This window comes from Ciona robusta, chromosome 2 (genome assembly GCF_009617815.1).
Source record: "Ciona robusta chromosome 2, ASM961781v2".
NCBI classification, from domain to species: Eukaryota; Metazoa; Chordata; class Ascidiacea; order Phlebobranchia; family Cionidae; genus Ciona; species Ciona robusta.
Window position 1 is genome coordinate 2077148 of NC_143236.1, and position 26443 is coordinate 2103590.

The 26443-nt window shown below is 35.7% G+C and overlaps 4 protein-coding genes and 1 long non-coding RNA gene across 6 annotated transcripts in view; 3 read left to right on the plus strand and 2 right to left on the minus strand.

The window, feature by feature from the left end:
- The first annotated feature begins 2066 nt into the window (after nt 1-2066).
- Nucleotides 2067-6216, plus strand: LOC149739979 (BTB/POZ domain-containing protein KCTD8-like). The gene is made up of 4 exons (XM_089873330.1): nt 2067-2889; nt 2972-3090; nt 3197-3371; nt 5143-6216. The coding sequence occupies exons 1-4, from the start codon at nt 2482-2484 to the stop codon at nt 5401-5403; spliced, it is 963 nt and encodes a 320-aa protein (XP_089729456.1). The 5' UTR covers nt 2067-2481; the 3' UTR covers nt 5404-6216.
- Nucleotides 6217-6339: 123 nt separating this feature from the next.
- LOC149739980 (collectin-10-like) lies at nt 6340-7312 on the minus strand. Its single transcript, XM_089873331.1, has 2 exons — nt 6958-7312; nt 6340-6781 (listed from the first exon to the last, which is right to left on the minus strand). Exons 1-2 carry the CDS (start codon nt 7164-7166, stop codon nt 6523-6525), a joined length of 468 nt encoding a protein of 155 aa, XP_089729457.1. The 5' UTR covers nt 7167-7312; the 3' UTR covers nt 6340-6522.
- A 193-nt stretch (nt 7313-7505) lies between these two features.
- Nucleotides 7506-12427, plus strand: LOC149739981 (asparaginyl-tRNA synthetase-like). Its single transcript, XM_089873329.1, has 8 exons — nt 7506-8128; nt 8240-8349; nt 8685-8805; nt 9139-9279; nt 9563-9862; nt 10048-10205; nt 10513-10714; nt 11525-12427. Exons 1-8 carry the CDS (start codon nt 8018-8020, stop codon nt 11795-11797), a joined length of 1416 nt encoding a protein of 471 aa, XP_089729455.1. The 5' UTR covers nt 7506-8017; the 3' UTR covers nt 11798-12427.
- A 926-nt stretch (nt 12428-13353) lies between these two features.
- LOC149739982 (uncharacterized) lies at nt 13354-18585 on the plus strand. Its single transcript, XR_016384506.1, has 3 exons — nt 13354-13443; nt 17379-18333; nt 18458-18585. It is a non-coding gene; the product is annotated as an uncharacterized LOC149739982 (long non-coding RNA).
- LOC149739983 (dynein axonemal heavy chain 3-like) overlaps nt 14785-26443 on the minus strand; it is a 38560-nt gene continuing 26901 nt past the window's right edge. For both annotated transcript variants that reach the window (XM_089873441.1, XM_089873440.1), the window contains exons 58-82: nt 26132-26320; nt 25557-25702; nt 25056-25201; nt 24783-24853; nt 24453-24647; nt 23842-24027; nt 23101-23273; nt 22474-22641; nt 21981-22094; nt 21507-21653; nt 21174-21336; nt 20584-20803; nt 20138-20361; nt 19726-19841; nt 19185-19346; nt 18802-18918; nt 18471-18608; nt 18189-18314; nt 17860-17994; nt 17342-17580; nt 16574-16773; nt 16175-16301; nt 15649-15737; nt 15304-15510; nt 14785-15112 (exon numbers count right to left, since the gene is read on the minus strand). In XM_089873441.1, the coding sequence (XP_089729567.1) occupies nt 15009-15112; nt 15304-15510; nt 15649-15737; nt 16175-16301; nt 16574-16773; nt 17342-17580; nt 17860-17994; nt 18189-18314; nt 18471-18608; nt 18802-18918; nt 19185-19346; nt 19726-19841; nt 20138-20361; nt 20584-20803; nt 21174-21336; nt 21507-21653; nt 21981-22094; nt 22474-22641; nt 23101-23273; nt 23842-24027; nt 24453-24647; nt 24783-24853; nt 25056-25201; nt 25557-25702; nt 26132-26320 (3902 nt within the window). In that variant the 3' untranslated portion in view covers nt 14785-15008. The remainder of the gene's footprint in view (nt 15113-15303; nt 15511-15648; nt 15738-16174; nt 16302-16573; nt 16774-17341; nt 17581-17859; nt 17995-18188; nt 18315-18470; nt 18609-18801; nt 18919-19184; nt 19347-19725; nt 19842-20137; nt 20362-20583; nt 20804-21173; nt 21337-21506; nt 21654-21980; nt 22095-22473; nt 22642-23100; nt 23274-23841; nt 24028-24452; nt 24648-24782; nt 24854-25055; nt 25202-25556; nt 25703-26131; nt 26321-26443) is intronic.

A 26443-nucleotide genomic window follows, 5' to 3' on the forward strand; every position in this document is an offset into this window, starting at 1 on the left:
ATGAACTGCGCGAGCCCAATGTTAACCAATCCGGATGCGTTCCTTACAAGGATTCCGGTTTTATCAAAATGTAATGTTTGAGATTATTATAATGATTGTGAAGCAGTAAATACAGGCTAGTAAAAGTTCGTATAAGGTGGTAGTGATGGAGTGTCTTCGTCAATGGGCGCGTTATACACCTAGAGCCGTATGCGCTGCTCCTCTAACCTCTCAATTTACTCCCACGCTAATTACTTCTTTCGTCTCCAAGGCAAGAGCCAGTACATTCTGCGTCGTATTAAGAGTTAAACGTGGTTGTTTTCATGCCGTGTTCAGATAAAAAGATGACTTCGTTTGACCACGTGTATTCTACCTATCTGAAGAGTATATAGAAGTGTAACAGTATAGTTTAAAGTGAAATAAACAATGCAACACATATTTATAAATGTCGAGTCTGAAACTTAGATCCTGAAACAGTTAGCCATTGCAAAATAAGCAATTCAGTACCGACTATTAACAGATAATAAAAAGTTGTTAGATGTGAGGTATATATAGAGTAGAATGGGGTAAGATGGGACACCTTTTTATTCGATTTGCTCATCCCGTTTGGTAGTAAGCAAAAAACATTCGAAGAATTTTAAAACCGTATCCTCACGACTCCCGTATACCGTTATTAATTGTTTAAAACACGTTCAGTATATTTAGACAATATGTGCTAAATGTGTCCCATCTTCCCCCATTTTACTATACGTAATTGATCGTTCCATTAATGTAACGCATGTTTTCTGTACAGTTTAATAGAGCCGATTGCATTACTGGTATTACAACATTCCGTACACTGACAAGTAAAATAAACCAATATACGGCTCGCAACAAGCACAAGTTCATGTAAATGTCTACGGATGTTTGCTCCATACATATTGGCAACGTTAAAAGTAAGTTTCTGTATTAAATTATAAAAAGTGTGTTTGCATGTTTGTTAGCTGCCGAGTACCAAAAGAATAATTAAAACTTTCGGGAGAAGGAACAAAAAGCTGTGTTTTTAATAAATGTTGGGGTAATGATCCGTTCTGTAGCGTATGTCACAGCATCCCTGCGTTCTGAGCTGTTTGATTTTAACTACAGAAAGCATTTCTACCTTTTTGTGTACAATAAGTTATCGTGTTAAACCGGTAAGTGTAAATCGCGGAAACATTACGGAATTAACAATGTTATTAAATTTAATAGCTAAACCGTTTCGGTTTTACTGGCACGTGGCTGCCACCACGCGGGACATACCTTGCATAAATACTGCCCCTAGGGTGGATGCTCATACAAGTTTGAACAAGTAAATTCGGAATTACATTTTGATGAAACTTTTCATCGAAATTGAAAATAAACACGTACCAACATACGTAAAGTGCCAAGTACTTTAATTTTAGGTATGATAACACATCTACAAAATGTTCAAATCGTAAAACGTGTTTTAAATGCAGAAAATGAAGCCAGTAACTATGCATCTTAAAGTCGAGCGCATAAATGGATTCGTTTAGACAGAGTTTTACTTCTATAAAATGAATTACGATTAAATTTTGATATATTTTGACAATGGGTACTTTCTCTTGCTAAATTAGCAATCACAAAATAGTTAGGGAGGAAATTTCAGTTTGATTTCCTAAACCATCTTAAGCTTTGTTAATCTAAAACCATAGTATACTAAAGTGACTACGGTAAAACATTTATGTTTATGCCTGCCTATTTTTTAAAACGTGCTACATGTAAAGCGCAGGCGTTTTCATGTCAACAAACAACCGTCAAGTCATCTCATTTAAAAGATCCGAATTTGCCGTTTTCAACTCTAAATTTGCATACAACCCGGCACTAGTTGGAATGATACAGTTGATTAGCCAGGATTGTATAAAGAAAGACCCGCGCGTGTGCACGCCCTGCTTGCACGCGCTCAGTTTAGTTTTCACGCGAACTGTGTGTACCGGGCCAGCCAGCAGTATTCATATAGGCTTGTATGCGTCACAAGGAATTGTCTGCACCGTATCAGCTACGTATGTCCGGTGTATGCAAGATTCAGACGCTTGGTTAGAATCGTTCCGCTCCTATTTACCTGGATGCTACCAGCGAGAAGAGTAATCAATATTTAAAATGCTAGGTAGCCTTTATACCGTCGCCGCGTAAGATAAGGTGGACGACCTGCCGGGATATATTGACATTTTTATATAACGTCTCATGGAATATGCAGAAGCGCCCAGCGGCTTGTGAAAGTAAACAGGGAGATATATAGTCACGTATAACCTTCAAATAAGATTAAGCACAATCATATCCTACATGTTTATTGAATGTAATTGGATCAAGTATAATCAGGCGAAGCGAACTCTATATGAACCCTAGTTCTTGATTCGCAGATTTTAGGCGACCGGGTCTTTAGTTTACAGCTATATTCGTGTGTCAGTCAGTTCTGCTTTACACCGTGCCTGGTTAACTAAAAGAATAAGTTCGTGGTCTTTAAGAATGAGCGGAAGTAACCCAAACAGCGTTATTAAACTGAGCGTTGGCGGTCACCACTATACAACAACGCTCAAAACATTAACCAACAAATGTGCCACTTCAAGCTTGGCAATGGCGGCAAAAAGCTTCCAACAAAACGACTTAAAATTGGACATGGAAGGCTACGTACGTGACGAAGACGACCGGTTGTTTGTGGACCGCGACGGTGAAAACTTTCGCTATATTTTGGACTATTTAAGAGGAAAGGGCGATCTTAGTCTTCATAAGCTTATACCGGATGCCGCAGTTCGGTACAGGCTTCGTCTCGATGCTGAGTTTTATGGACTTGAGGATTTGGTTAAAGAACTCGGCAAGCTTGAGATTACGATATGTCGCACCGAGTCTTCTGACGACACTGTGCCTCAATTCCTGGTAAGTGCTTGGCTATCAGTCTGTACAAACAAATCCTTGAATTGTTTTGTCTACAATATCTAACTATATTTTCTTGCTTTAGAAATCGGATTCAGTAAGCCCGAACAGAGTAGTCAAGCGATTCGTCTCTAAACGGTGGCCACCTCCGTCGGCTGCTTCGGCACCTTCTTTGACCATAGGAGGAAACGGGACTGACATTTGGTAAGTTCATTCGGCCGCAATATATATTTGTATGTGTGTCTGTATATTTATCGCATGAGTATAAATTCTCAAGCCATTATTTCATTTTAATTGAACGCATTTGCAGTTATGAAAGGCAGAACAGTTTAAAGACTGACCTTTGGGAGAAAGGTCCCTTCTTTATCACCATCGGTTATAGAGGTTCATACACTTCAACCAGCGATGGACGATCAACTGACATTTCAAAATTTCGACGAATAACAAGAATTACAGTCTCAGGAAGATCCGACGTTGCTAAAGAGGTAGAAAAGTAAACAAACCGTGCATAGGCAACTGACATAGAGTTATTTCAATGAGACATGAACGATGTACAATAACGAATTCAAAATGTGTTTAATTAAATCGATAACGCTAAAGAGGCCCTTTAAACCGGTATTGTTTACCGCAGACACATTAAAAGTCACCCACACAGTGGTATAGCTACACCATTCTTCAGCTTATTCAGTTGAATCGCCGGATGCGTCATTTAAAACAACGTGAGATGTTCCTTATAGGAAACGAAAGTGGTTATGTTGCTACCACCATAAGATAAGCGCCGAAGTTATAATTTTCACATCAAAAGAATTGCATTTGACAGAGGCGTCGGTAATGCTAAGGGCAGGGTGTATATACGCAAGAAAGAATATAATTCTTCTTGGTAAAAGAGAAGAAGTTATTCTTTCTACGTTTTACAACGCGGTAACACGAACGTGATGATGGCTGTTAAGACGCTCATCACGAAATAGTAAAACCTATCCTTCAGCGGAAGAGAAATACTAACACGATATAAATAGGTTTTTGGTTTCTAACAGCTGGCGCATATTTTGAAAATATATAGTAGAGTGGGGAAAGATGGGACACGTTTTTTTTGTATTTTCCCGTCCCATTTGGTATAGTAAACAAAGAACATTTAAAGAATTATAAAAGTGGTCTCACGATTTCCAGCATACAGATATTTGTTAATTCTTAAAAACATCCATCACGATATTTGGGTATTCTATGGGCCAAAAGTGTCCCATCTTCCCCACCCTACCATATCGATCCTACAGATTTGCCAATTTACGCTAATAAGTGGGCGTCAGGTTAATACGTTTTTAAACGACAAATAATGTGTCAAATGACAATAATAAAAAGTAATTAACAGCGCACCGCACTATTTTCTAAAAATGATCATCCATCGACTCAATTAAAAAATTAAAATTTAAAATGCTTGCGCCGAATCGTTATAACGCTGATCTGTGGTAATACACCATGTTGAACGTGAATCATGTATGAGAAAAGTAAAAAGAAAGAACATACACTGTTTCGCCCTCTTCCCAACATCACGTCCTGGTGGCTGTACTTTCCCGATAGACTCAACACAAAGTTAACAGAACAAATGTAGTGCGAATGTGACAGACTTAACACGATTGTTCCCCTGAACCAAACAATATATTGAAGCGCCGAATTGCAACGACGGTTGTGTTATTGATCTCCAAAGGCTGCGTTTTAAACTAGGCAGCATCATTCAAGTGGCATCACCTTGCACAGGATCGATGCCGCGATGTCACACCAACGTAACCTCTATCGATCTAGTTCTGCTGCTCGAGCCTCAACCGCGTCAAATAATTAAAAGCGACGCTCGTCTGCCAATCTCTGACTCGTTTATCGCGCATCAAATGCATTTTGCGCCGCTACAGGAGTCGTATATTAGATAAAAGGCGCTTAGGACGCGGTCACGATATAAACCCAAATCGAATTTTCTTGATTAAAGGTATTCATTTTTTCTCCAAAGGAAGGCGATGCGAATATATATGATAAGCGAAATTCGTATGCAGCGCTTTAATTGATCAAATGAAGAAATTTATATACTCTCAGCTAATAAGTAATCAAAATGACCTATAGATCTCTTTTACATTGCTTCTTTACCTATTTGACACAAAGTATGTGATAATTTATTTAAACGTTGCTATATACTTAAATAACACAACAGCTGTATCGGTATTGATTTCACCATATTTGAACCAATTCACAAAACTAGCCTTGCTGTTTTAGGTCTTCCAGCAGGAATTGAACGATAGTCGAGACCCCGAGCGCCACCCATCGGAAGGTTATACTTGCCGTTACTACCTAACCCACAACTACTTGGAGCTTGCGTTTGAAAAGCTGGCGAGCCGAGGTTTTAAGTTGGTGACGTCCTCTTCCAGCGGAACCAAATCTCTTCCCTCTTTATCAAAGGAGTTTAAGCAGTGGACCACCTACAACGAGTATTTGTTTTATAGAGGACTTAGCGAAGAGGACGGTCCTCTTGATTAGAATTCTTACCGTGTGTATAAACATCTGAATATTTGCAACCGATCTTGTTAAAATCTAACCGGTATAACACAGAACGTATAAGTACTGTGGGGTAAGATGACCATTAGCACATAATATTCAAATATTCTGGTCGTGTTTTAAACCAATAACAACAGTCTATGGGAGTCATTAGAATACGGTTTTATAATTCTTTGAATGTTCTCTGTTTACTTCCGAATAGGACGAGAAAGCACAATAAAAGATGTCCCTTCCCTCTCCCTACTATATATATATATATAGTAGACAAGAGTACCTGACCTTACGACTGCTGATATATTACTACACGAATATTGCAAGGCTATCGATTGAACAGACCACTAAATGTGCTAAGCCTTGTCTTACAAGCTGTTCGTGGTTTAACTTATTAGCTGTGGGGTGGCACGTTTAACAATTATAATACCACCCGCACAATAATGCTTGCCACTATGACGTACAAGAATCAATAAGAGCTAGCTATTTTGGTCACAGGTCAACCGGAAATGTAATTTTGAATCAATTAAAAACAACGTGTACAGTATAATTTGCAATGACACTTTGTCAAATAAGCGCCGTATACGGAATCCAGCTGCCACAAATAAACTGTATTATCTTATAGCGCAATATTTGTACATAGGTGTACTGTGTAAACGTTGCAATTAGTTAAAACCTAAAGCTGTGCTTTGTATAACAAATGATTCCATTATATTCTGTGTTCTTACGCTATTCTGTACATGACAAGCGTATATTTGTTTCAATATTGTATAACAAAATAAAATGTATGAACTACATACACAAGATGGGTGTCACACACAAAGTATTTTGAACCGAAGAATATCACATCGGGAAATGTTTAACTGGGACACTCCGCCTTAATTACTAACTGCACTCAATAACACACTGCGAAACGCGAACCGGTGCTATACTAAAAATACCATTTTTATTAATTAAAACGGTACCCTTTTCGAGTCCAGTTTACAATTAACGTCCATCTGTAAACCCGTAAATGGCTTACACGCTTTGTTTAAAACATATTGCGTAGTGTATATGTAAATTATATTTTAAAGCTAATTGTTCAATATGGCATTTTTAACAGGAAAAATTTTACTCTGGACGTTCGCATAGTGCATATAGCTCTCCGTAATCGCAAGGATAGTCGTTCCACTTTAGAGAATGAGAAAAGTTTTCACCCACGCAGTCTTCGTAGCCTCCATAATTGCTCGGTTCATTTACCCGCCAGTTCTTTTGTTTGTTGGTTAATGGGGTGCCGTCTCCCCAAATAAACTGACCGTTGGTCACTCGATCAGTGAGACCAATCCAGTAAGCTTCGCGTGTAGTGACCGGCAATCGCTCGTTAATTTTTCTGCAAAGATAGTGAAACGGTTGATATGATACGATTTCCAGATTATATTTTTAATTATAATCAATTAAAGCTGACCATACCGTTATAAGTATATGCTATATCATTAATATACTTTGACAGTTTTCGTGAAGTTTTTGTATAACTTTTCAAGCATTACATGCAGTCAAGCACTTTACTTCATCGTTTTTCTGTCCTTGGGTCCCTGAACTGCAAGGGTGGCTCCGTATATTCTACATTGCGATTCAGCTTCATCGTAGTCCATATTGGTGTTTATAACAAAATAGACATAACCGTTTCCAGGTCCGTACCATGTGTACTCCGCCTGTACAACTACATGCAGCAGACCAATCAGAAGCACAAGAGCAAACACTTTCGACAAAAACATTTCTATAATATCGAATTTCTAAAAATAAGTGCAAAAATAAGTCCAAGTCTCCGAAACATTAGCAGTCAAGGACATTAAGAAGAAAAAATTAGTTCTTGGCTGCTACAATGCTGCTAAATTTCCGCTTTCTTCGCCTTCATAATGTCAATCTATTTTCTGCACAGTCTAGCAGTAACTATTTGGGTCATTGGTATAAGACGAGGATAAATATTTAACTATGGTTTAAGTTAACATTAGCCGTGGTGCTTCGTGGTACGAACAACAAAGGGTCACCAGTTCGAACAACAACCTAATTTTAAAAAAAACACGCATTGCTCAGTGCGTAACGCATCACTGTTTATTTGTTTTGTTGTTTGTTGGTTTTATGGATTTTTGGGAGTGCTTCGATTGTTTTATTCACGTTGTTTTTGAGTACGTCAATGGCCATATAGATCCCTTTTCGTCAATCAGTAATTTTTTTTGTGTTGTTTTTTTTTGATATGGTCGTTTCCACACGTCAAATGTCTTAATTCGTGCAATTTTCTTTATTTTTTTGTTGTAATTATTGATATGATTTTGTTATGTCACGTGAGCAGAACTTCGTGCTATTAACTATACCTTTACTACTGCTATTTTCATAGTTTAAATAAGTTCTCAGTGTATAATCACAGCTGGTATACAGTTTTATGTACTTAGCTTTATAAATCTGTCTTTGGTCTTATAGCTTTTACACTTTAAAGAATGTGTCCTAGCGGAGGGGATTCCCCCTAAATTTCACGTTTTGGGATTTTTTGTTCTAGATTGTCTAGATTTCCGGACTTCGTTTTGTTTGCTTTATAAGCTAACTAATAAGTGGCGCACCACTTTATCTGATGTTTCGTCTGTGCAAGCTTAGCTACAGTACTGTTGCTACAGCTCTAAAACGTTTTAAAATCAAAGATGTTGTTAACGGAGAAGCAGTTTCTCAAAACGGATGGATCCAGGTGCAACATAGATTTTGATAACAATATACGCATAGCATATGCTGGCTTTCCTATGTACTGAAAGGTATTTTCCTTCTCACATATTTTTGTATTACCACATGCTATTCAAAGGGTTGGGTGCAATCAATACGAAAACACAAGAACTTTATGTTCGTTGATATTGTGGACGGAACGTCATTGAACCCTTTGCAAGTCGTATTGCCTTCACATATGTTCAATAGGTAAGCTATTAATGTTTGTAAATAATTCCCATAAGTTAATGCTTCTGAACTTGGTTTGTTGGACACTATTTTATGGCTAGATACTTCATGCTTGAGGTTCAAACAGCCTTTGACTGCAATTGCAATTATAGCAGTTCTATTTTTCTTGAACACTTACAAAAAAAATTAAATGTATGTAGGTTAACTACAAATCTTTAACACCTCCCAACCTACTAGAGGGTTCTTCACTTGCACCATAGATTTAAAAAATGGGTTTTCTCGGGTCATGCTGCAAAACTGTACTGTTTTTTGGGTGGTTTGTCCTTTTATTATTTTTGGTTCTGTTATAACTTTAGCCAGCTGCAGAATGGTGCTGCAGTATCAGCCAATGGTACATTTGTTGAAACTGATTTGAATGTGAACAAGATTGAGATGGTGTGTGAAGAAATTCAAGTTGTTGGACCTTGTGATCCAGAAGTAAGACGTTTTGTTGTTGCACTAATATTAAAAATTGATTGTATTTCATTCTGCATGCATTTTATTATATGTGACTTTTTACGTGACTGCATTTTATTATATGTGAACATGTTTATTTTGTATTTTAGACTTACGGAGTCTAATGACTTTTCCTAGGTTGTAGTTTTAAAATACTACGTTACTTTGCAGTTATGAATCTTAATTGTATTTTAGACTTTTTAGCATATTTAGTGTAATGAATATGATGCATTATATAACATACAATTTACTTAATAACATTGAATTTTAAGCTTTTAAAAGGAGTGTTTTCCAAATACTTTTAACATTCATTAGACTTATCCATTTCTGAAACACACTCCCCATGACATGCAACATCTGAGGAGCTACCCGCATCTTCGAATGAGGAGAACATCCATGATTAACGCATTTAAACTCCGGAATCAACTAGAAATGTCATTTCATGAATTCTTTCAGGTTTAATTAGATTTGGCTTTGTAATACAAACATGCCACGTGTTGTATTATCTACATGCACTGTTGATACATATCGACAATACTTTAAGTGCAACTGTTTATGTTTTATCAAATCCTAACTTCTTGTTATCTGAGACAAACACAATCATTTTGCAATACTTATTTTTAAAATAAAAAAAAACTTCTTACATTATTTAATATTGTATGCTTGCTTGAAAAAAATAACTTTTAAGTTTAAAAAAATTACACCTAACAATAAATACACTTAACATTTTTCACCACAGAATGAAGGTTTTACACACGTGCATACTCCCATCATCACTACAAGTGACTGTGAGGGTGCTGGCGAACTCTTCAGCATAAAATCCGACACATCCACAAACACTGATATGGAGAACTCTGAAAATCATTTTTTTAATAAACCTGCCTATTTAACTGTATCGGGTCAAATGCATCTGGAAGCATGCGCGATGTCTCTCGGCAGTGTTTACACCTTAAGTCCTGTGTTCCGCGCCGAGCATGGAATATCAAGGAAACATCTGAGCGAATTCAGGATGCTGGAAGTGGAAGTGGCTTTTACACAGGTGAGCTGTTGGCCTTGTTATGGTCTGTATACTGTATTTATTTATAGAAAAAACGTCCAATTGTCATGTTGTGTGAATTATATAACTGAAATTAAAAAAAACATCTGAATCAGTTTGTCATATGCGTGCAGTAATTGTATTACTGTCATGTTTTTTCTACAATAATCAACATACTTTACATTTAGGATTTGCATGAAATTCTTGACCTTATAGAAGACAGCATCAAATTTTGCATTGAACGAGTGCAAAGTACCCCACTAAAGAAATTTGATGACGGTTACAAGGATATTCCTCCTCAACATCAGAAAGCTGTTAAGAATGCAACATGCTGTAATTATGTGAGGTAATAAGAACTTGTTTCAGAATTGTTTAATGTAAGTTGCTTCAAACTGTACATTTAAAATTTAGACGTTCGTGCAATATTTCTTTCGAAGGCAGGTTTTGTAACTTAATGTTCATTATTTGAATTTTTTTGCACTTAATTGATTTTACATAACCTTTAAAATAAAAAGTTCATCTGATGACCTTTACATGAAATATTCAGAAACAGAAAAAGAAAATTTCACAAAAAACTTTTGCTATCAGTATCAGTTCCTGCATAGACGCATTTAAACTTTATAATGGTCACATAACTTTTTTATTGTTTCTAGAATTCCGTATTCTGAGGCACTTGAAATACTGCAGAAGAATTCACACAAATTAACAACAGCAGCTCCGGTTTGGGGAGATGATTTTAACACTGACCAGGAATCTTTCCTGGTTAAACATTTTGGATTAACACCAGTGTTTATCATCAACTTTCCAAAAGTAGCAAAACCATTTTACATGTATGCTAATAACGACAACAATACAGTAAGTAGAAATATTTTACTTGTTTATTTTAGCTTTGCTTTTTAAGTGTGGATTTTTAGCCATCCCAGTGCAATTGAGTAATACCTGGTAATTTTAAAAATATATCTAATGGGTTGTCCAAACTATCAGCCACACGAAAAAAATAAAAAAACAAAATCTACAAAAAATAATCTCCCACAAAGTAACATACTTGGTAACTCGCAAGCTGGCACGAGGTGTATTAACACCCGTGTTATAACGACTGTGGTTTTCTGGCCACGCGAGGATAAAGTAAGTTACATTCATTCATTCACGTGGACAACCGCATTTACGCTGGTCTTTTCTAGTTATAATGAAGAGCTTGCTCATCTGTACTATACCACTGACATAGTATTTTAACATTACACTGTTACTAAATTATAAGGAACAAATATAGGCATACAGCTCAATAGTGTTGTTTTGTTTTATTATAATAATATATTATTTTATTCACACATATTATGTGGATTGTCTATTTTACTCAAACTTTTCTTTTAATTTCAACCTAATATGTACAACTCCCTTGACTTATACACTTTCGGTTTATTGGCCACGTTTTTATCTGAAATTTTTAACATGAATAAATGAATGAATGTAACTTACTTTATCCTCGCGTGGCCGAAAAACGACAGTAACACGGGTATCACACCGGATCACAAAAAAAACATACAGTGCGTGCGTTTTTAATAACAATTTTTTTATTGCTAATTCCCTTCTCTCTTTATTGTTTAAATTAATCTGACCCTCGCTACTGTATTCAAAGTGATTAATCCAAATTATTATTAAAACCAGGTAGCTGCGGTGGACCTAATATTCCCCTTCTGTGGTGAAATATGTGGTGGAAGTCTTCGAGAACATAGACTTGAGCTGCTGCAGGATTCATTGCGTACGTCTGGTCTCCATGAAAAAGATTATGAATGGTACTTGGACCTACGTAGGTTCGGCAGTGCACCTCACGGCGGTTATGGACTTGGTTTTGATCGACTTGTGCATTTTCTCCTTGGAACTCGTAACATAAAAGACGCCGTGCCTTTTCCAAGGACCCCACATTCTTGCCCGCTTTAATAATACTATATAATAATGATAACTTTTATTCGTTTCTTTGATTACGGTAGCAAAGATTTTTACATATTTTAAACGAAAAGGCAGAGTATAGCGACTCAGTTGTTAAAACATGCTTACAGTTAAACAAAATATTTATATTTAATTGGGAGAAAACAAGCGTGCTGGTCGTTACTCCTAGCAAACAAATGAGCCAATAACGTTTATTATTTTTTAGTTAAACTTCTAGTAGAAACAAAACTGTGCCAAAAGACGTTTAATAATGGTCATTTTGTTTAAAAAATATCAGTTTGTGTAATATTTTTAGTGACCGAACGATGTGGACCGCTGCTTACTGGGTATGTGTAGGCCCACAGTAGGGTGGGGAAAATGGGACTTCTATAGGACATATTATCAAATAACCTGATCGTTTTAAACAATTAACAACAGTATATTGAAGCCGTGAGGATACAATTTTATATTCTTTGAAAGTTCTTTGTTTACTATTAAATGGGAAGAGAAAATGGAATGAAAGGATGTCTCATCTTCCCCCACCTTACTATATTATGTGACCGTATTCACAACTATGTCGCCATGCTTACAGTAATGTTGGAAAGATGTACATCGTTTGCAAATAATCTCATACTTTCAACCGGCTTTCGGTGTTTAGCGTGCCTGCTTCTAAACTGGAGGCTTGTCGGTGCTACCATTGTGGGTGTATGTGTCCATGGCCAAGACACTTTACGGCAATTACTCCATTCAAATGGTCCCTTATACTATAGTACATACCAGTTACTACTAACGAAAAATCCACCCACATCCTAAATGTTAAACACCTGCACAGTTACCCATGTATTAGTCAGACTCAGCAATTCAGTTTTAATATAAATCGCTAATTTGATAAAAACACAACTTTCAAAATATTTTAGATTTTGTTTCAAAAACTTATTTGATAACGAATCGAGACCAATTAAAAAGTAACAAACAAGCTTATGACGTAACAAAGATGACGTCACTGTCAAAACGTTTACGTCAGTTTCTGTAAGTTTTGCGTGGCCCTTATACATACGTTGAGGGCAACGTCACTCAAATACTTTTTCTTTATAAGACATGACGTAATACTGCTGTCACATGATTTGACTCTTGGTATATATAGGATATTTGGATATTTTGTGCTAAAGGTGTCCCGTCTTCCCCACCCTACTATATATAACTCGCGATTTGTTGCAACACGAAAAAGACAGGTCAGCTTAGGTCCACTGTTAGCTTTTCCCCAAAACTAAGTTACTTACGGATGATAGTATATATGATATGCAGTAAGGCGGGGGAAAGAAGGGACACCAAAAGCACATAATATTTAAATATCTTAAACGTTAGGATAAAATAGAATAAAAAGGTGTCGCATTTTTCCCACCTACTATATATATAGTTAAAGCAATCTAATTTATTGTTTTGCTGATCTGTCTTCAACAATCAGTTAAAAACGCCTCGTATGTGTTTTCGCCTTCCAGCAGAAATCGCGAGACGCGCGCGTTGATTATAATTGTCCCAGTAGCGTAACTCTACTCTGCAATGGTTAGTTTACAGCACGTTGGTTTACAGTACAGTTATGTACACAGTTAGAGAGAATGCAGACGTAGAGTTTAAACTTTAAAGAATATCTTTGTTCGGTGAGTCTGTGTTTTTTGATATGTGTAAATGTGTTGATATTTTTTCTATTTAATTTGTTATATATATATATAGAGAGAGAGAGAGACTATTTAGTATATGTGTATTTAACATGTAAGTTGAGCCTATACGGTTGTCTATATAACGTGTTATAGCAAACCTATGATGTATATCGTGTTATAGTAGCCTGTCCAACAGTAAACGAAGAACATTTATAGAATTATAAAACCGCATCCTCACTACTGAAAAAGAACGTTTTGATTAAAAAACACGATCAGGAAATATGGGATATTATGTGCTAACGGTATTCATTTTACCGTATAGTAAGGTATATAACAAATGTATAATATGCGATTTATTTTAACTTGTATGTTATGACAGGTTTGTGTAAAAGCGTTTCATGTCGGTTTAACGTTGGTTTATACATGCATATTTAGACCAGGCACATGGCCTTTTATGAGACATTGTACTATTAATAATATCAGGCGTCGTGGTCTAGCGGAGAATATGGGTTCGACATTGTCGCCATTGCGGGCGTATATATTCTTCGGAAAAAACCTTTACCCTGGCAGGTGATCGTCGTCTAAATTGTCAGTCATACAGAAACACAGTCAACCGTAAAGTTAAATACGTGGTATAACTCGTAAGCTGGCACAAGGTGTATGAAACAAACAGCTGTGTTATAACAACTGCCTTTGCCCCTCCGTGCAAGAATAAATATAGTGGGGTGGGGGAAGATGGGACATCTTTAGCCCAAAATATATAAATATCCTGATCGTATTTTAAACAATTACCAACGGTCTATGAAAGTCGCAAGGACAAGGTTTTATAATTCTTTGAATGTTCCTTGTTTACTACCAAAATGTACGAGAAAATGGAATGAAACGGTGTCCCATCTTTCCCCATCCTACTATAAGTGACATTCATTCAATATGCAACGGTTGCAGCTACTTTATTTGATGAGTGGTGAGAATAATATGTCTGAAGCTATGACGAACCAAGTACTAGTTTTATAAAGAATACCACTTATATATACGCGCATGCATCTAGCTGTTTGACCGAGCTAAATGCTGCCAAGATAGTATGTTTCGCGCACTTTCAAAGTTAAATTTCGAGACGAATCGGGGACTATTGCATGAATACACGACTTTTTCATGCGGGTAAAGTGACACCTATAGAACATTGTGAGAGCAATTAATTTACGGGTCACGTTATATCCCAATAAAGAACCATTAAAACGCCACTGCCGCGGTATATATATACAAATGTTGAAAAATAAAACATCAAATTATCGGCACGGCCCGGGATTAGCAACAAATATCATAAAGTTTACGTGATATTAATTTTTTAAAGTGCTCTCATATATCAAATTTTTTATTAACTTAAGCTTCAACTACGAAAACAATACCAATTTTGCTACGGAAGAAATACACCACAGTGAAGTTGTCACAAAAAAACCTATAATACTTTATATAAACACTTATAAAATGTACAAGGAAGGCAAGGAAACTCTAACAGAAAAATGGTTTTATATAATAACTAAGAAAGTAATCGCATATATGTCACATTAGTCGTCCAGCTGACAAAGAATGGCTACACCACGGTTTATCCAATGGCTTTGGGGTTTGTCAGATGGCACGTCAATCATCATAACAAAGTTTGTTGAATGTCCTGCAAAGAATTTAGTTATTAATTATCTATATGGGTAAGGTCAGACAGCGAGACGTGTCTAGCAACCTGGAATTCATGCCAGAGTTGGCACATAGAACCATTTCATTAACGGATAATTCTAGTTCCTTAGTATTATGAAGTGCATTAGTACATAAAGTAAACCAAACACAGTAAACACAAAAAAATTTCACCTGTTGTGGACAGTGTTCCTCTCCGAGCACTCGTCTTATACACAGGGCAGGTGTATGTAGGATGGGGTTCAAACTTAGAGTTTTCTCCGGGTTTCAACCACAAAATTGGAATTGCGTCATAGAGGACTTTAGGAAGAGACTCTCCCATCTGCATTGCCTCGCGGTCCCAACGCGCTCCTTCCAAAAAGAGACCTCGGACATAGACACCTTGAATATGAAAAGCATAAATTTGGTTCGGCGAAAATTCATTAACTGATGAAAGTAAACAAAATTAATGCAAAGACACCTTTTACAACAATGTAAGCAAAGACAAAATAGAACAAAGATAAAACATCCGAATCTTACCATCTTCAGGTTTCTTCTCGATATCTGTTTCATGTTCAAACGATAGAACTTCAAACTCAAAACCAATGTGATCAATAGGAATAGTGTATCTAAAATTAAAATGATATTCAGTGTCCCAATCATACTAATACAGTTACATGTAATTCAAATTTAATTAACCGGCGCCGTTGCATAGTGATTAGTGCGCATGCCTGTAACCCAGAGGTAATAGATTCAGGGCTCGACGCTGCTACCATTGTGGGCGTATGTGTCCTTGGGCAAGACACTTAAGGACAATTGATCCAACCTAGTGGTCACTAATGGGCTGTCCAAATTATCAGCCATACATAAAAAAATGAAAAAATCAAAAAAAAAATCACTCACAAAGTAACATACATGGTAACTCGTAAGCTGGCACGAGGTGTTAAACCCGTGTGATAACGACTGTCGTTTTCCGGCCACGCGAGGATAAAGTAAGTTTCATTCATTCATTCAATTATTCTAACATACAAGAAATAAAATTCCTGAATTTCTTCTGAACACTTACTTTCTGGCATAGTTTTGAGAAGCCCCAGTGAGGAAAGACTGCGTAAAGTAAAACCCAGAAATCCAAAATACGTTGGGAATGCCATTGGCTATCCAATCATTGAAAAATTGAAGACGTGCCAAGAGATCTGTGAAAAAAGAAAAAAAAAATAGGAAATCACTGTTACTCAAGTTGGGTAAAATGTTGTAGCAAAACAAATAATTGTCTTCGTTTGAAGTTTGAAAACAATTTATAATTAATACATGGAAAACAATACTTTAAAGCAACCAAACAGCAACAAAAGAATATAGGCCTAATGGATGAGCACGTATTAAAATTAGTAAAATTTCAATTCTCCTTTTACCTGAAACACTTGTGCTAAAACATTCTAGCGTATTGGTAAAATCTTTAGTTACTAACCTGTGACATAACCCCCCAATGGCTTGAGAGATGGGTAGGACTTGGATGCCCACATTGCTGGAACTTTTCCAATCAGCATGGAAGTAAATACTTCCTCTAGTTCAGATGACATCACTACCAAACCCTTAATGGCTTTACGCAAGTTGATCAAACTGGATCTTACCACCGCTGTGAGTCGATTGAATCGGATAAGCTCTTGCCTGGAAACAAACAGCATTGTTTGTGAATATAAGTATTGTTTACTTTTTATAGGTGAGGTTCTGGTCAAGGATTTATAGTCCGGCGCTGTGGCGTAGTGGTTAACGCGCCTGCCTTTAACCATTAGATAATGGGTTCAAGGTTCGTCGCTGCTACCATTGTGGGCGTGGTCACTAATGGGTTGTCCAAATTATCAGCCATACATAAAAAAAATGAAAAAAATCTCCCCAAAAAATAATCACCCACAAAGTAACATACATGGTAACTCGTAAGCTGGCACAAGGTGTTAAACCCATGGGATAACGACTGTCGTTTTCCGGCCACGCGAGGATAAAGTAAGTTACATTCATTCATTCATTTAGGCCAGATTTGGCCCATTACCTCAAAACCCAAAAACCCCATTTAAGTCTTTTGCGCAACCGGTGCCGAGACACAGCATCGCAGTCAGACACGGATATATATATAATGTCAAATTTAAAAAAGTAAATAATAAATCTTGGTTTACCAAAAGAATAAGTTGTTCTAATTACATAATGCAACCTACTTGACTTTTTTGTTACTTTTTTATACCTGAGCACAGTGTTCATGGACTCATTGTAAACCACAGGGTATTTGATCATCACTTTCTCAATGTCGAAATCCGGAGGTAGCTTCGTGAGGATATCAGCTGCAAGTTCGTCAATCACTTCCTCTGGTGACTTTCCTCCACCTCCGGACTGCCTTGGAAGAGTGAGGAGGATTCCATCAAAGAGTTGGAGAGTTTCCTGGTTGTCCTTGGTGATATCAGCATTCTCATGGAGCCCAAATACCTGAATATTTTATGTTTAAAATCAAGCTGAAAAATGACATAAAAGAAGCATTTTAAAACTTTATGCACAATTGGTATTTGTTTTAAAAGATTTTACCAAATAGTGGCCAAGCATAATTCCTTGAAACTGCTGGTATAAAAAATAACCAAATAAATTTTGGGTAAAACATAGGTTACAATGTAAAAAAATTTTCTAGAAGATTCGTTTCAAAATTATATTAGCCTCATTGTAACAGTGGAATTTATGTATTTAAGCAATATAAGAAAACTGGGTACTTACCTCTGGATGAGGTACGAGGGGTAGTTCTCTTACATAATCCAGGTACGACTGATAGGGTCCGTCTGGTGGAGCGTAATACATCCCACTTGGAGAGAACTTGTATTGATCGTCCAACACAATATCAGGCTTATAGAACTAAAAATAAAACATGTATTATTCAATAGTTTAAATAAAATAATCGAAAATCATTTTTAATTAAAAACTGTTTCAAAGTCAGCACCTTTATTTTTGCGAAAAAAAGTTATTTTAAGCAGTTTCGACAAATTTTGTGTTCTAATCAACTGTTTAATTTAAATGTAGCTTACAGGTTCATTAAAATTTAAACTTACAATAGAGAGAAGAGACAAAAGGAGTCTCCTGTCCTTATCATCAGTAACTCGACCTCCATAGTTACATTCCCCAGTTAGATAAGTCAGTGCTTGTAGTGGCAACTCTTCATATTCATTAAGGAACATCTGGAACAAGCGAAAAAAGGTAATAAATGAAATAAAATTAAAAAAAAGTTACAATGGATATTTGATTGAAATTTGAATTTTACTATAAAATATAAGAAAAGCCCATAAGATACAGACCTTGAAATACAACTTTTATAAAATAGTAAGCGTGGTCACCTGCAATTGTCTCATGCTGATGCGAAGATCTGACTCATTGAACTCGTATGGGATGTTCCAACCTAGTGGACCAAACTTACGCCTCTCTTGCACCATCGCATGGAAGAAACACAAACCAAAAAGCAACTTCTGCCACTCCTATAAATATTTGAAAAATTAAATTAACAAATAAATCACTTCTTTGTCACTAAAAACACACAGTAAATAAATGAAAAAACACAAGCCTGTTGTTTACTTGATTATTTTCTGTTTAACTTGTTATTTTTTGTACAAAAAAATAAAATACACAGTTCTCTTTTGCACAAAAAAATTAAATACACAGTTCTCTCACCTTTGGTTTATTGCAAGCCGAAAAGAATGTGGGGTCAGATATTGGATCATTGAGATATGACCTCAGCAAATTTGCTCTCATACCTTTGGGAGGCTCATTCGTCATTTTAACTCCATTCTGAAAACCAAAAAAAGATTGTTTAAAAGTATGACACACAACCATATTTATATGGGCAATGTAAACATTGCCTTTAAAAAGTATATATAAAAAGTTAAAAGTCAAAGCAATTTATTTTAAAAGTCATACTTTTATTTAAAACCCTAACATAGAAAGAAAAAACTTCCAAAATATAAAAAGAAACACCTAAAAAGTTATGTAAAAATTTACTAAATCAGTCACCTAACTGATGTACAGATATATAAATAAACTGACAATGTAATCACCTGTAGTATGGGGACAGGGAATCTTTCAGAAGGATAACTTGTGAGCCACAATCTGAAATCCTTGTGTGTGTTTTCTGGTACAATAACCTCTTCACATATTTTCTCAAGTGTTGTCATCCAACTTGTGGCAAGATGACAGTTTTGGAGAACTACCCATGTTCCCTGTAGTGTACATGAGAATATGCTATCAAAATTAAACAGAAGCCCTAGATACACAAAACTTTAATTTATCACTTAAAAAACAACTCCAAAATTCTGTGTTTCTGGGATCACTACACCATATAGGCCTATATACCTCAGCAGTTACTTTCATAACAGTTTTACCTCTAGTTGAATTAAACAAAAACCCAACATATATAAAACTGTGTACAATAATGACTCATCACGTACAAACTAGAAAATGTTGTGTGTCGAAGGTACTAAGATCACACTATATATATGCCATGTTTTTAAAACGCATGTGATATATGAATAACAGCAACATTTGACTCAATAAGTATAAATTGTGACAATATGATAAATTCCTTCAATAACAGTTTACCTCCAAAGTTGCATCATTAATCATTTTTTGAGCAATTGGACCTTGACCTTGGCCAAGAGAAATGGTTCCAATTCTTTTTCCACCAAAGCCACGATCATCAGCAAATTTCAATAAACCTGTAAATTAAGTACAGCGAATATACTTTAAATAAATGAATGAATGTGACTTATTAACCCTCGCGTGGTGGGTTAGTTACAATGTAATTAACTTTGTGGGTGATGTGGGTGTACATTTTGAGGATTTTTTTTATTTTTTATATGTGGCTGATAGTTTGGACAATTAGTGACCACCGGGTTGGAGCAATTGATGATATATGTCTTGCCCAAGGACACATGCTTAAAGCTGTTACAGTTGACATACCCAACTATGTATGACTAAAACAGTGTCATAACAAACGTATTTCTATCCTTACCAGCCATTGGATCTGCTCCTGGAGAGAGCACGAATATAAGTGGCGTGCAACATGTAGAGTCACTATATGATCCAGCCAAGTCAAATGTGGGAGGTTCAATGAAGGCTCTACCCATCTGATCAACAATGTAATCTTGCACGGCAGGGACAGCTTTGTCGGGTCTGATGCAACGTAGTACCACCATGCGATCAAGGCCAGATAACATGTTCCACTTATCAGGGAATCTGATACAATTTGAAAAGCATGATACTATATGGAATACCAAAAAAGAATCTAACTGTATGTCAAAGTGTTTGTAAATAGTAGGAAAATGCAAACTTTTTCATTTGCTGGTATAAATACTAATTGGCTAAGGGTGTTACTTTATATACCCTAAAAATGATTTTTGTAATACAATTGTTGTTTGTGTGAAGTAAAAACCTAAAAATACTCTGCATGTTCCTTACTTATCTAAGTGTGGGGTTGCAGAATCATACACAGCTTGCCACAACTTAATATTGTTCCTGAAATGATCCATAAGCCCATTGAGGTTTTTCAAGTTAGAAGCGCGAACAATCTCGGACCAAGCTTTATCCTGAAGCCACTCCGGAGCAGGATTCGGATAAGGATTTTCAAGAGCAACTCCTCCAGTGAGAAAGAACCTCCAAACATCATCATCAATTTTACCTGAAAATATAAGAAAAATGTGATTAAAAATAGAAAATGTTCTTGTTTTATTGTCACACAACCAAATCTGGCCAAAACTAAGTAAATCAGTAAAGTGACTGTAACTTGCTTTTTGCTTACATGGCCACAAAATGACAGTCGTTATAATGATGTGTTCTGTTTCATACACCTCCTGCCAGCTTACGAGTTACCATGTATGTTAATTTGTAGGGGATTTTTTCATTTTTTTATGTATGGCTGATAATTTGGACAACCCATTAGTGACCACTGGGTTGGATCAATTGCCGTTAAGTGTCTTGCCTAAGGACACATAGTATTACTTGAGGATATGTTATGAGACTTCAAAGTAAAGATTTAGCTGCAACCCTACCGGCACTGCTTTGTAAAGCCACAGTAAGAACAAAAGAGAAAAGAAGTTTGTCTTTTTCAAACAAAGATCTGCACACATTGTTGTAAATGCTGATGGTAAAGTGATCGTTCAGATTCTCAATTCTGTCCGCCAGTACATCAGATTTTTCACTGTTTTGAATCGACTGTAACAGAAAGAGGGAATTTATTACTAAATAGCTGGTAATTTACTATAAAGGTAACTTTTAAAAGTAAAAAAGTCGAAAACTTTTAATTTATCTAAATAGTTAACAAATAAAAGAAATAAATATCCCACAGCAATAATTCAATGTCTGCAAAAAAAGTTTCAGTTTACCATGAGATAAAGGTTTATGAACCATGTAAGGGAATACTGGTACATTGGCTCGATGTTAGCGAGATCGGAAATGCAGAAGAAGAGAACAGCTGAGTGAATAGATACTGGCTTGTAACCATTCCTTGTCTCATCAATTTGTTTCTCAGTCTGTAAAAAGTGAAAATTTAAGTAAACTGTCTATATTATTATTACATTAATATAAGAGACGATTATTAATGCTATTTAGGCGAAATAGAACTAGATTCTGTATTTCTATACACAAGAATTGTTCAACTCTATGAGAACAGATGAGGGTCCAATTCACAAAATTTATTACATTTTTGTTTGGGGCCATTTTAGGTTTACCGCAAACTTTTTTTCCGCGCACACTCTAAGCCATTTTAATTCAAAGTTTCATTTTTATTACGGACATTTTATGTGACCTATATATTAGATGGCCTTGAAGTATTAATAAAAAGTTAAAAATATTGAAACCTCTGAAGCAATTTCTTGTTTTGCTGAAATTTCCTCTGATAAAGTCTTGGAGGAGGATAGGATCTGGATTGCAGTTTCATCTTCCAGGATGTTGCCTTCGGATGATGATAGCACCTGTTCATCAAATGACAATTACTTACTCTAGATGCCCACTTCAGAAGTTAAAACACTGATAAGACTCAATTACCGGAACCGTAGCACAGTTGGTTAGCACGCCAGTCCAACTCAAAGATAATGGGTTCAACCATTGTGGGGGTATGTGTCCTTAGGGCAAGACACCTAACAGCAATTGCTTCAACCCTGTGGTCACTAATGGGTTGTCCAAATTATCAGCCACACATAAAAAAATTAAAAAAATTATTTAAAAATGATCACCCTCAAAGTAATATAGTTGGTAACTCGTAAACTAATTCATTCATTCATTCAATTACATTTGGAAAAAAAACATAAATATTAAAGTCCTGAATGCAAAGCAGTTCAAACTTCCTCACACCTTGAGAATTTTATCTTCAATTGTTTTCAGCTGCCTCTTGTTTTCTGCTCCTTCCAGGATCAGTTCATTTTTCTTCAATTCTAACTCCGGCTTCTCTTTTGCTGCCACAATCCCCAGAAGCTGATCTTGGAGTCCAAGGGGAGTAATCATGAAGTTTACAAGGCAAACCTATACATAAGAATAAAGATAATCAAATTTATTTAATGAAGGAACTTGATAGAAAACTAAGAGTGCGACGCTTCTTAACTGACAATATTTCTCCCACTTTTTACTTCAACAGTGTTTTAACAACTTTTGTTTAGCTGTTGATTCCCTTTTCTTTTTTCTTTAAAAGAACATGATATTCGCTATGTTAAATGCATTTGGGTTAACCTACGATATTGGGCAAACAAATAGGCATGTATGCATTATATCTCCAACAGTATTTTCTAGGCATGCCATTTTAGAAAATGGACTATTTTAGAAAATTACATAGACAACCCATATAAGTAGTCTGACAAAATTGATTGTCTATACACTCTATAATAATGTTTCAGTTTAGTGGTGTTAATTTTGCAAAAGCCTTTCTGATAAACGTCTCGACATTTTAGATGATTTTTGAGTGTTAAATGACATATATATGCAAACCTTGACGGATATCTCGGGTAGATAGTGCGGGTTTCTTAAACTGGTTGTCATGTAAAGTTTAAAATCATTGGAATATTCAATGATATTGTCTCCAAGCTTAATGTATTCAACACCTTGTTGCTTGTAAGTTTGTTTGAGAAGAACTGTCTCAAGAATGGCATCTATCTCTTCACCTAAAATTTGTTTTGTGTGATTATAATTGCAGTGTGATATATGTTAGGTAGTCAATTTTTCACTGTCTTAGTAAAAATATGTTTGTATTATCTATTGATTAATTTGAGTCCGTAATAAAGATTTAATGTTCATTTTGTTTAAAACTTATACTTACATATTTTTCAAGTTACATATATTAATATCATAATAAAATGCTTCAAAAAGCAGCACAACCTAAAACCATTAAAAGCATTTTTGGGCGTATGTGTCCTTGAGCAAGACACTTAACGGCAATTGCTCCAACCCCCTGGTCACTAATGGGTTGTCCAAATTATCAGCCACACATAAAAATGAAAAAAATAATCACCCACAAAGTAACATACTTGGTAACTCGTAAGCTGGCGCGAGGTGTTAAAACCCGTGTTATAACGACTGTCGTTTTCTGGCCACGCGAGGATAAAGTAAGTTACATTCATTCATTCATTACATTGGAAAACATTACCAAAAACTATTATTTTTAAAGTAGCAAAACTATAGCTGTGTTTAAAAATGACTTTCAATCAAAACTCTCACTATTATAAAACTTACCAATATTTTCCAACAAAACAGGGTAACCGAATTGAATACAATTCTCCATTGACCTAATGTAGGTTGGATCAGTAAGTTTAAGAGCTGACAGTTTGTTTTCTTTCTCCATGTTCTTGATCCATTTGTTTGCTTGTCCTTGTGGATCTATCATGAGCGGCCATCGACGGGAGTTGTTCACAATAATACCTGGATGATTAGGGAATTGTTGATTATTATAAAGAAATGATCAGATAAAAGTGTTTTGTAAGACTTTTTTTACAATTTTCAAAAAAGAAATAACAATTTTTAGACTACAGTTAGACTTATGTACATTTCCAAAAAAAAGAATAAAAAATTGTTAGACTACATGAGTCATTTTTAAGCCATTAAATCAAACACGCTGGTTACGATATAAGGGTTTTATCATTAAACCAATGCATGGTGCATTCTAACATACTGAAATACTTTCTTGTTTTGGGTGTATATGTCCTTGGACAGGTGAATGAATGGCATACCCTTAAAATGTATTGGCAAATGGCAGCGCAAAGTCTGTCACAAACCAAAAAATAGCAAAAAAGATTCTTAACAAACTTGAAACATACTTGGCCACAACCACATATAATCCAACTTACCATTGTCTACAGAGAATGAATCCACAGGAAGTCCAGCAATCTGCCAATCTCGGATTTGCACAGGATCTCCCAGTGTGTAGGTAAGGAGAAAATCCTCAGAACATGGGATTTCTACGCTCTTACATGATCCCTGCCACTTAGTGAGGCAAACATTACGGAAATCAACGGTGAATGGACCCATGTATGCCACTGTGCCTATATTCGTACAATGGTTTAAAATAAAAATAATGCAACTTTACTTGTCATTATGCCAATTGGCAAATTTTATAATTGAATTTGAGTTCTTAGCAAAAAATAGGGCAACTAAATAACCACATGTATATAACTTACCAGAAGACATAAGAACATCTCCAGTCAAATTTGTCAACTTAACTCCAAGTGTTTCAGCAGCTTCAGTCCATCTGTAGAAAATTAAAATTAAACTCTTAAACTAACTATAATTTAATTTAAAAAGGAAAACTGCAGATTTTATTTTAAACGATGCAAAATTGACCACAAATGCCTAACCAAAGCAAAGACATCTTTTTGACCTAGACATTACATACTCTTAAGTTCTATTTCAAAACAAATATTCATAAATAGTTTAAAAAATGGCCACCTTACCTGTCCTTCTCACCGCCCAAGCCACTGATCAACTTTTCAGCTCGATCGAGTTTCTTCGAACAAGTATCAATGTTTTGTTCCAAATCCATCTTCTTTGTGTTCATCGCATCAAACTCAGCTTGCAGAGCTTCAACTTTATCTAGAACCTGTTGTATGTATGGGAGAAGATTAAAGTAATATGTTTTCTGGTTATAGGGTATAACAGCTTAACTGAGTTCAAAATAAAAATTGTTTATTTCAGTTATAGCATGTCTTAAGGACTCTATTTTATTATATCTTTTTCATTTTCAAATTGCGCTTAATACAATGAAAAATAATTTATTACATTAAAAAAACAAATATTAGTTGTATTATATAAGTACGCCTTAAGTATAAAATGGGTGCTTTATATAAAAAAGAGGTTCACCCGAACGCACAGTTTCCATAGAAACACATAAAATGAGTTAAAATTTCACACTCTGACTAACAAATTTACTAAATATAACTTTCACTCTATTTTACCTCTTTCAGTTCAGCTCTCTTTGCATTTAGTTTCTTCATTTGAACAGCAAGTTCACCTTCTGCTTCAGCAAGTTTAATTTTCTTAGGTGCGACCACCTTCGCCACCCGTTCATAAACCTCCATCGCTTTCACCCACTTACATAAACCTGAATATGATAAAAATATTAGCATTTTGAATATGAATTATCACACGGGTTTAACACCTCGTGCCAGCTTACGAGTTACCATGTATGTTACTTTGTGGGTAATTATTTTTTTGGGATTTTTTTCTTTTTTTTATGCATGGCTGATAATTTGGATAACCCATTAGTGACCACTGGGTTGGAGAAATTGTCGTAGTGTCTTGCCCAAGGACACATACGCCCACAATGGTAGCAGCGTCGAGCCTTGAACCCATTACCTCCGGGTTACAGGCATCCGCGCTTACCACTATGCCACGGCGCCGGACGTAATACTTAAAGCTGAAAAAATTACTAAATTTCAAGGCCATAGTGCTTTATAAAGTTTTAACTAGGAGATTTAACAAGTAAATACAATTATTATTAAAATGGTGTAGGATTACAACAAGTAGTCACCTTCACATGCAGAAGATACATTCTTGATGGTAGCAGGATTAAACTCGGGATTGGGAACATATTTTTCACGAATTTTCTTGATTACTGCTGCTGGAATGTTGTCTTTGTCGTAAGTTTTTAAAGAATCCAAAAACTTCATGTCACTTAACATCTTTTTACTTGGTCCCCAGTAATCTTCAACCATTTTGCCTAAAAATTAAAGTAAAATCATATTTAACTTCCTATTTTTTTCTATAAAACTGTATTCATTCAATGCAAATTAAAGTGAACCCATTAATTTTCACTTTGTGAAATTATTTATTCTTGATAAAA

What these genes read in the sequence shown, in the direction of transcription:
- LOC149739979 (XM_089873330.1), top strand. Translation starts at nt 2,482, where the DNA reads ATGAGCGGAAGTAACCCAAACAGCGTTATTAAACTGAGCGTTGGCGGT. An exon ending in ACACTGTGCCTCAATTCCTG is followed by an intron (nt 2,890 to 2,971) that starts GTAAGTGCTTGG and finishes TTCTTGCTTTAG; the next exon opens with AAATCGGATTCAGTAAGCCC. An exon ending in GGAAACGGGACTGACATTTG is followed by an intron (nt 3,091 to 3,196) that starts GTAAGTTCATTC and finishes ACGCATTTGCAG; the next exon opens with TTATGAAAGGCAGAACAGTT.
- LOC149739980 (XM_089873331.1), bottom strand. Translation starts at nt 7,166, where the DNA reads ATGTTTTTGTCGAAAGTGTTTGCTCTTGTGCTTCTGATTGGTCTGCTG. An exon ending in AAGGACAGAAAAACGATGAA is followed by an intron (nt 6,782 to 6,957) that starts GTAAAGTGCTTG and finishes CTATCTTTGCAG; the next exon opens with AAAAATTAACGAGCGATTGC.
- LOC149739981 (XM_089873329.1), top strand. Translation starts at nt 8,018, where the DNA reads ATGTTTCGTCTGTGCAAGCTTAGCTACAGTACTGTTGCTACAGCTCTA. An exon ending in CCTTCACATATGTTCAATAG is followed by an intron (nt 8,350 to 8,684) that starts GTAAGCTATTAA and finishes TTATAACTTTAG; the next exon opens with CCAGCTGCAGAATGGTGCTG. An exon ending in CTAATAACGACAACAATACA is followed by an intron (nt 10,715 to 11,524) that starts GTAAGTAGAAAT and finishes TATTAAAACCAG; the next exon opens with GTAGCTGCGGTGGACCTAAT.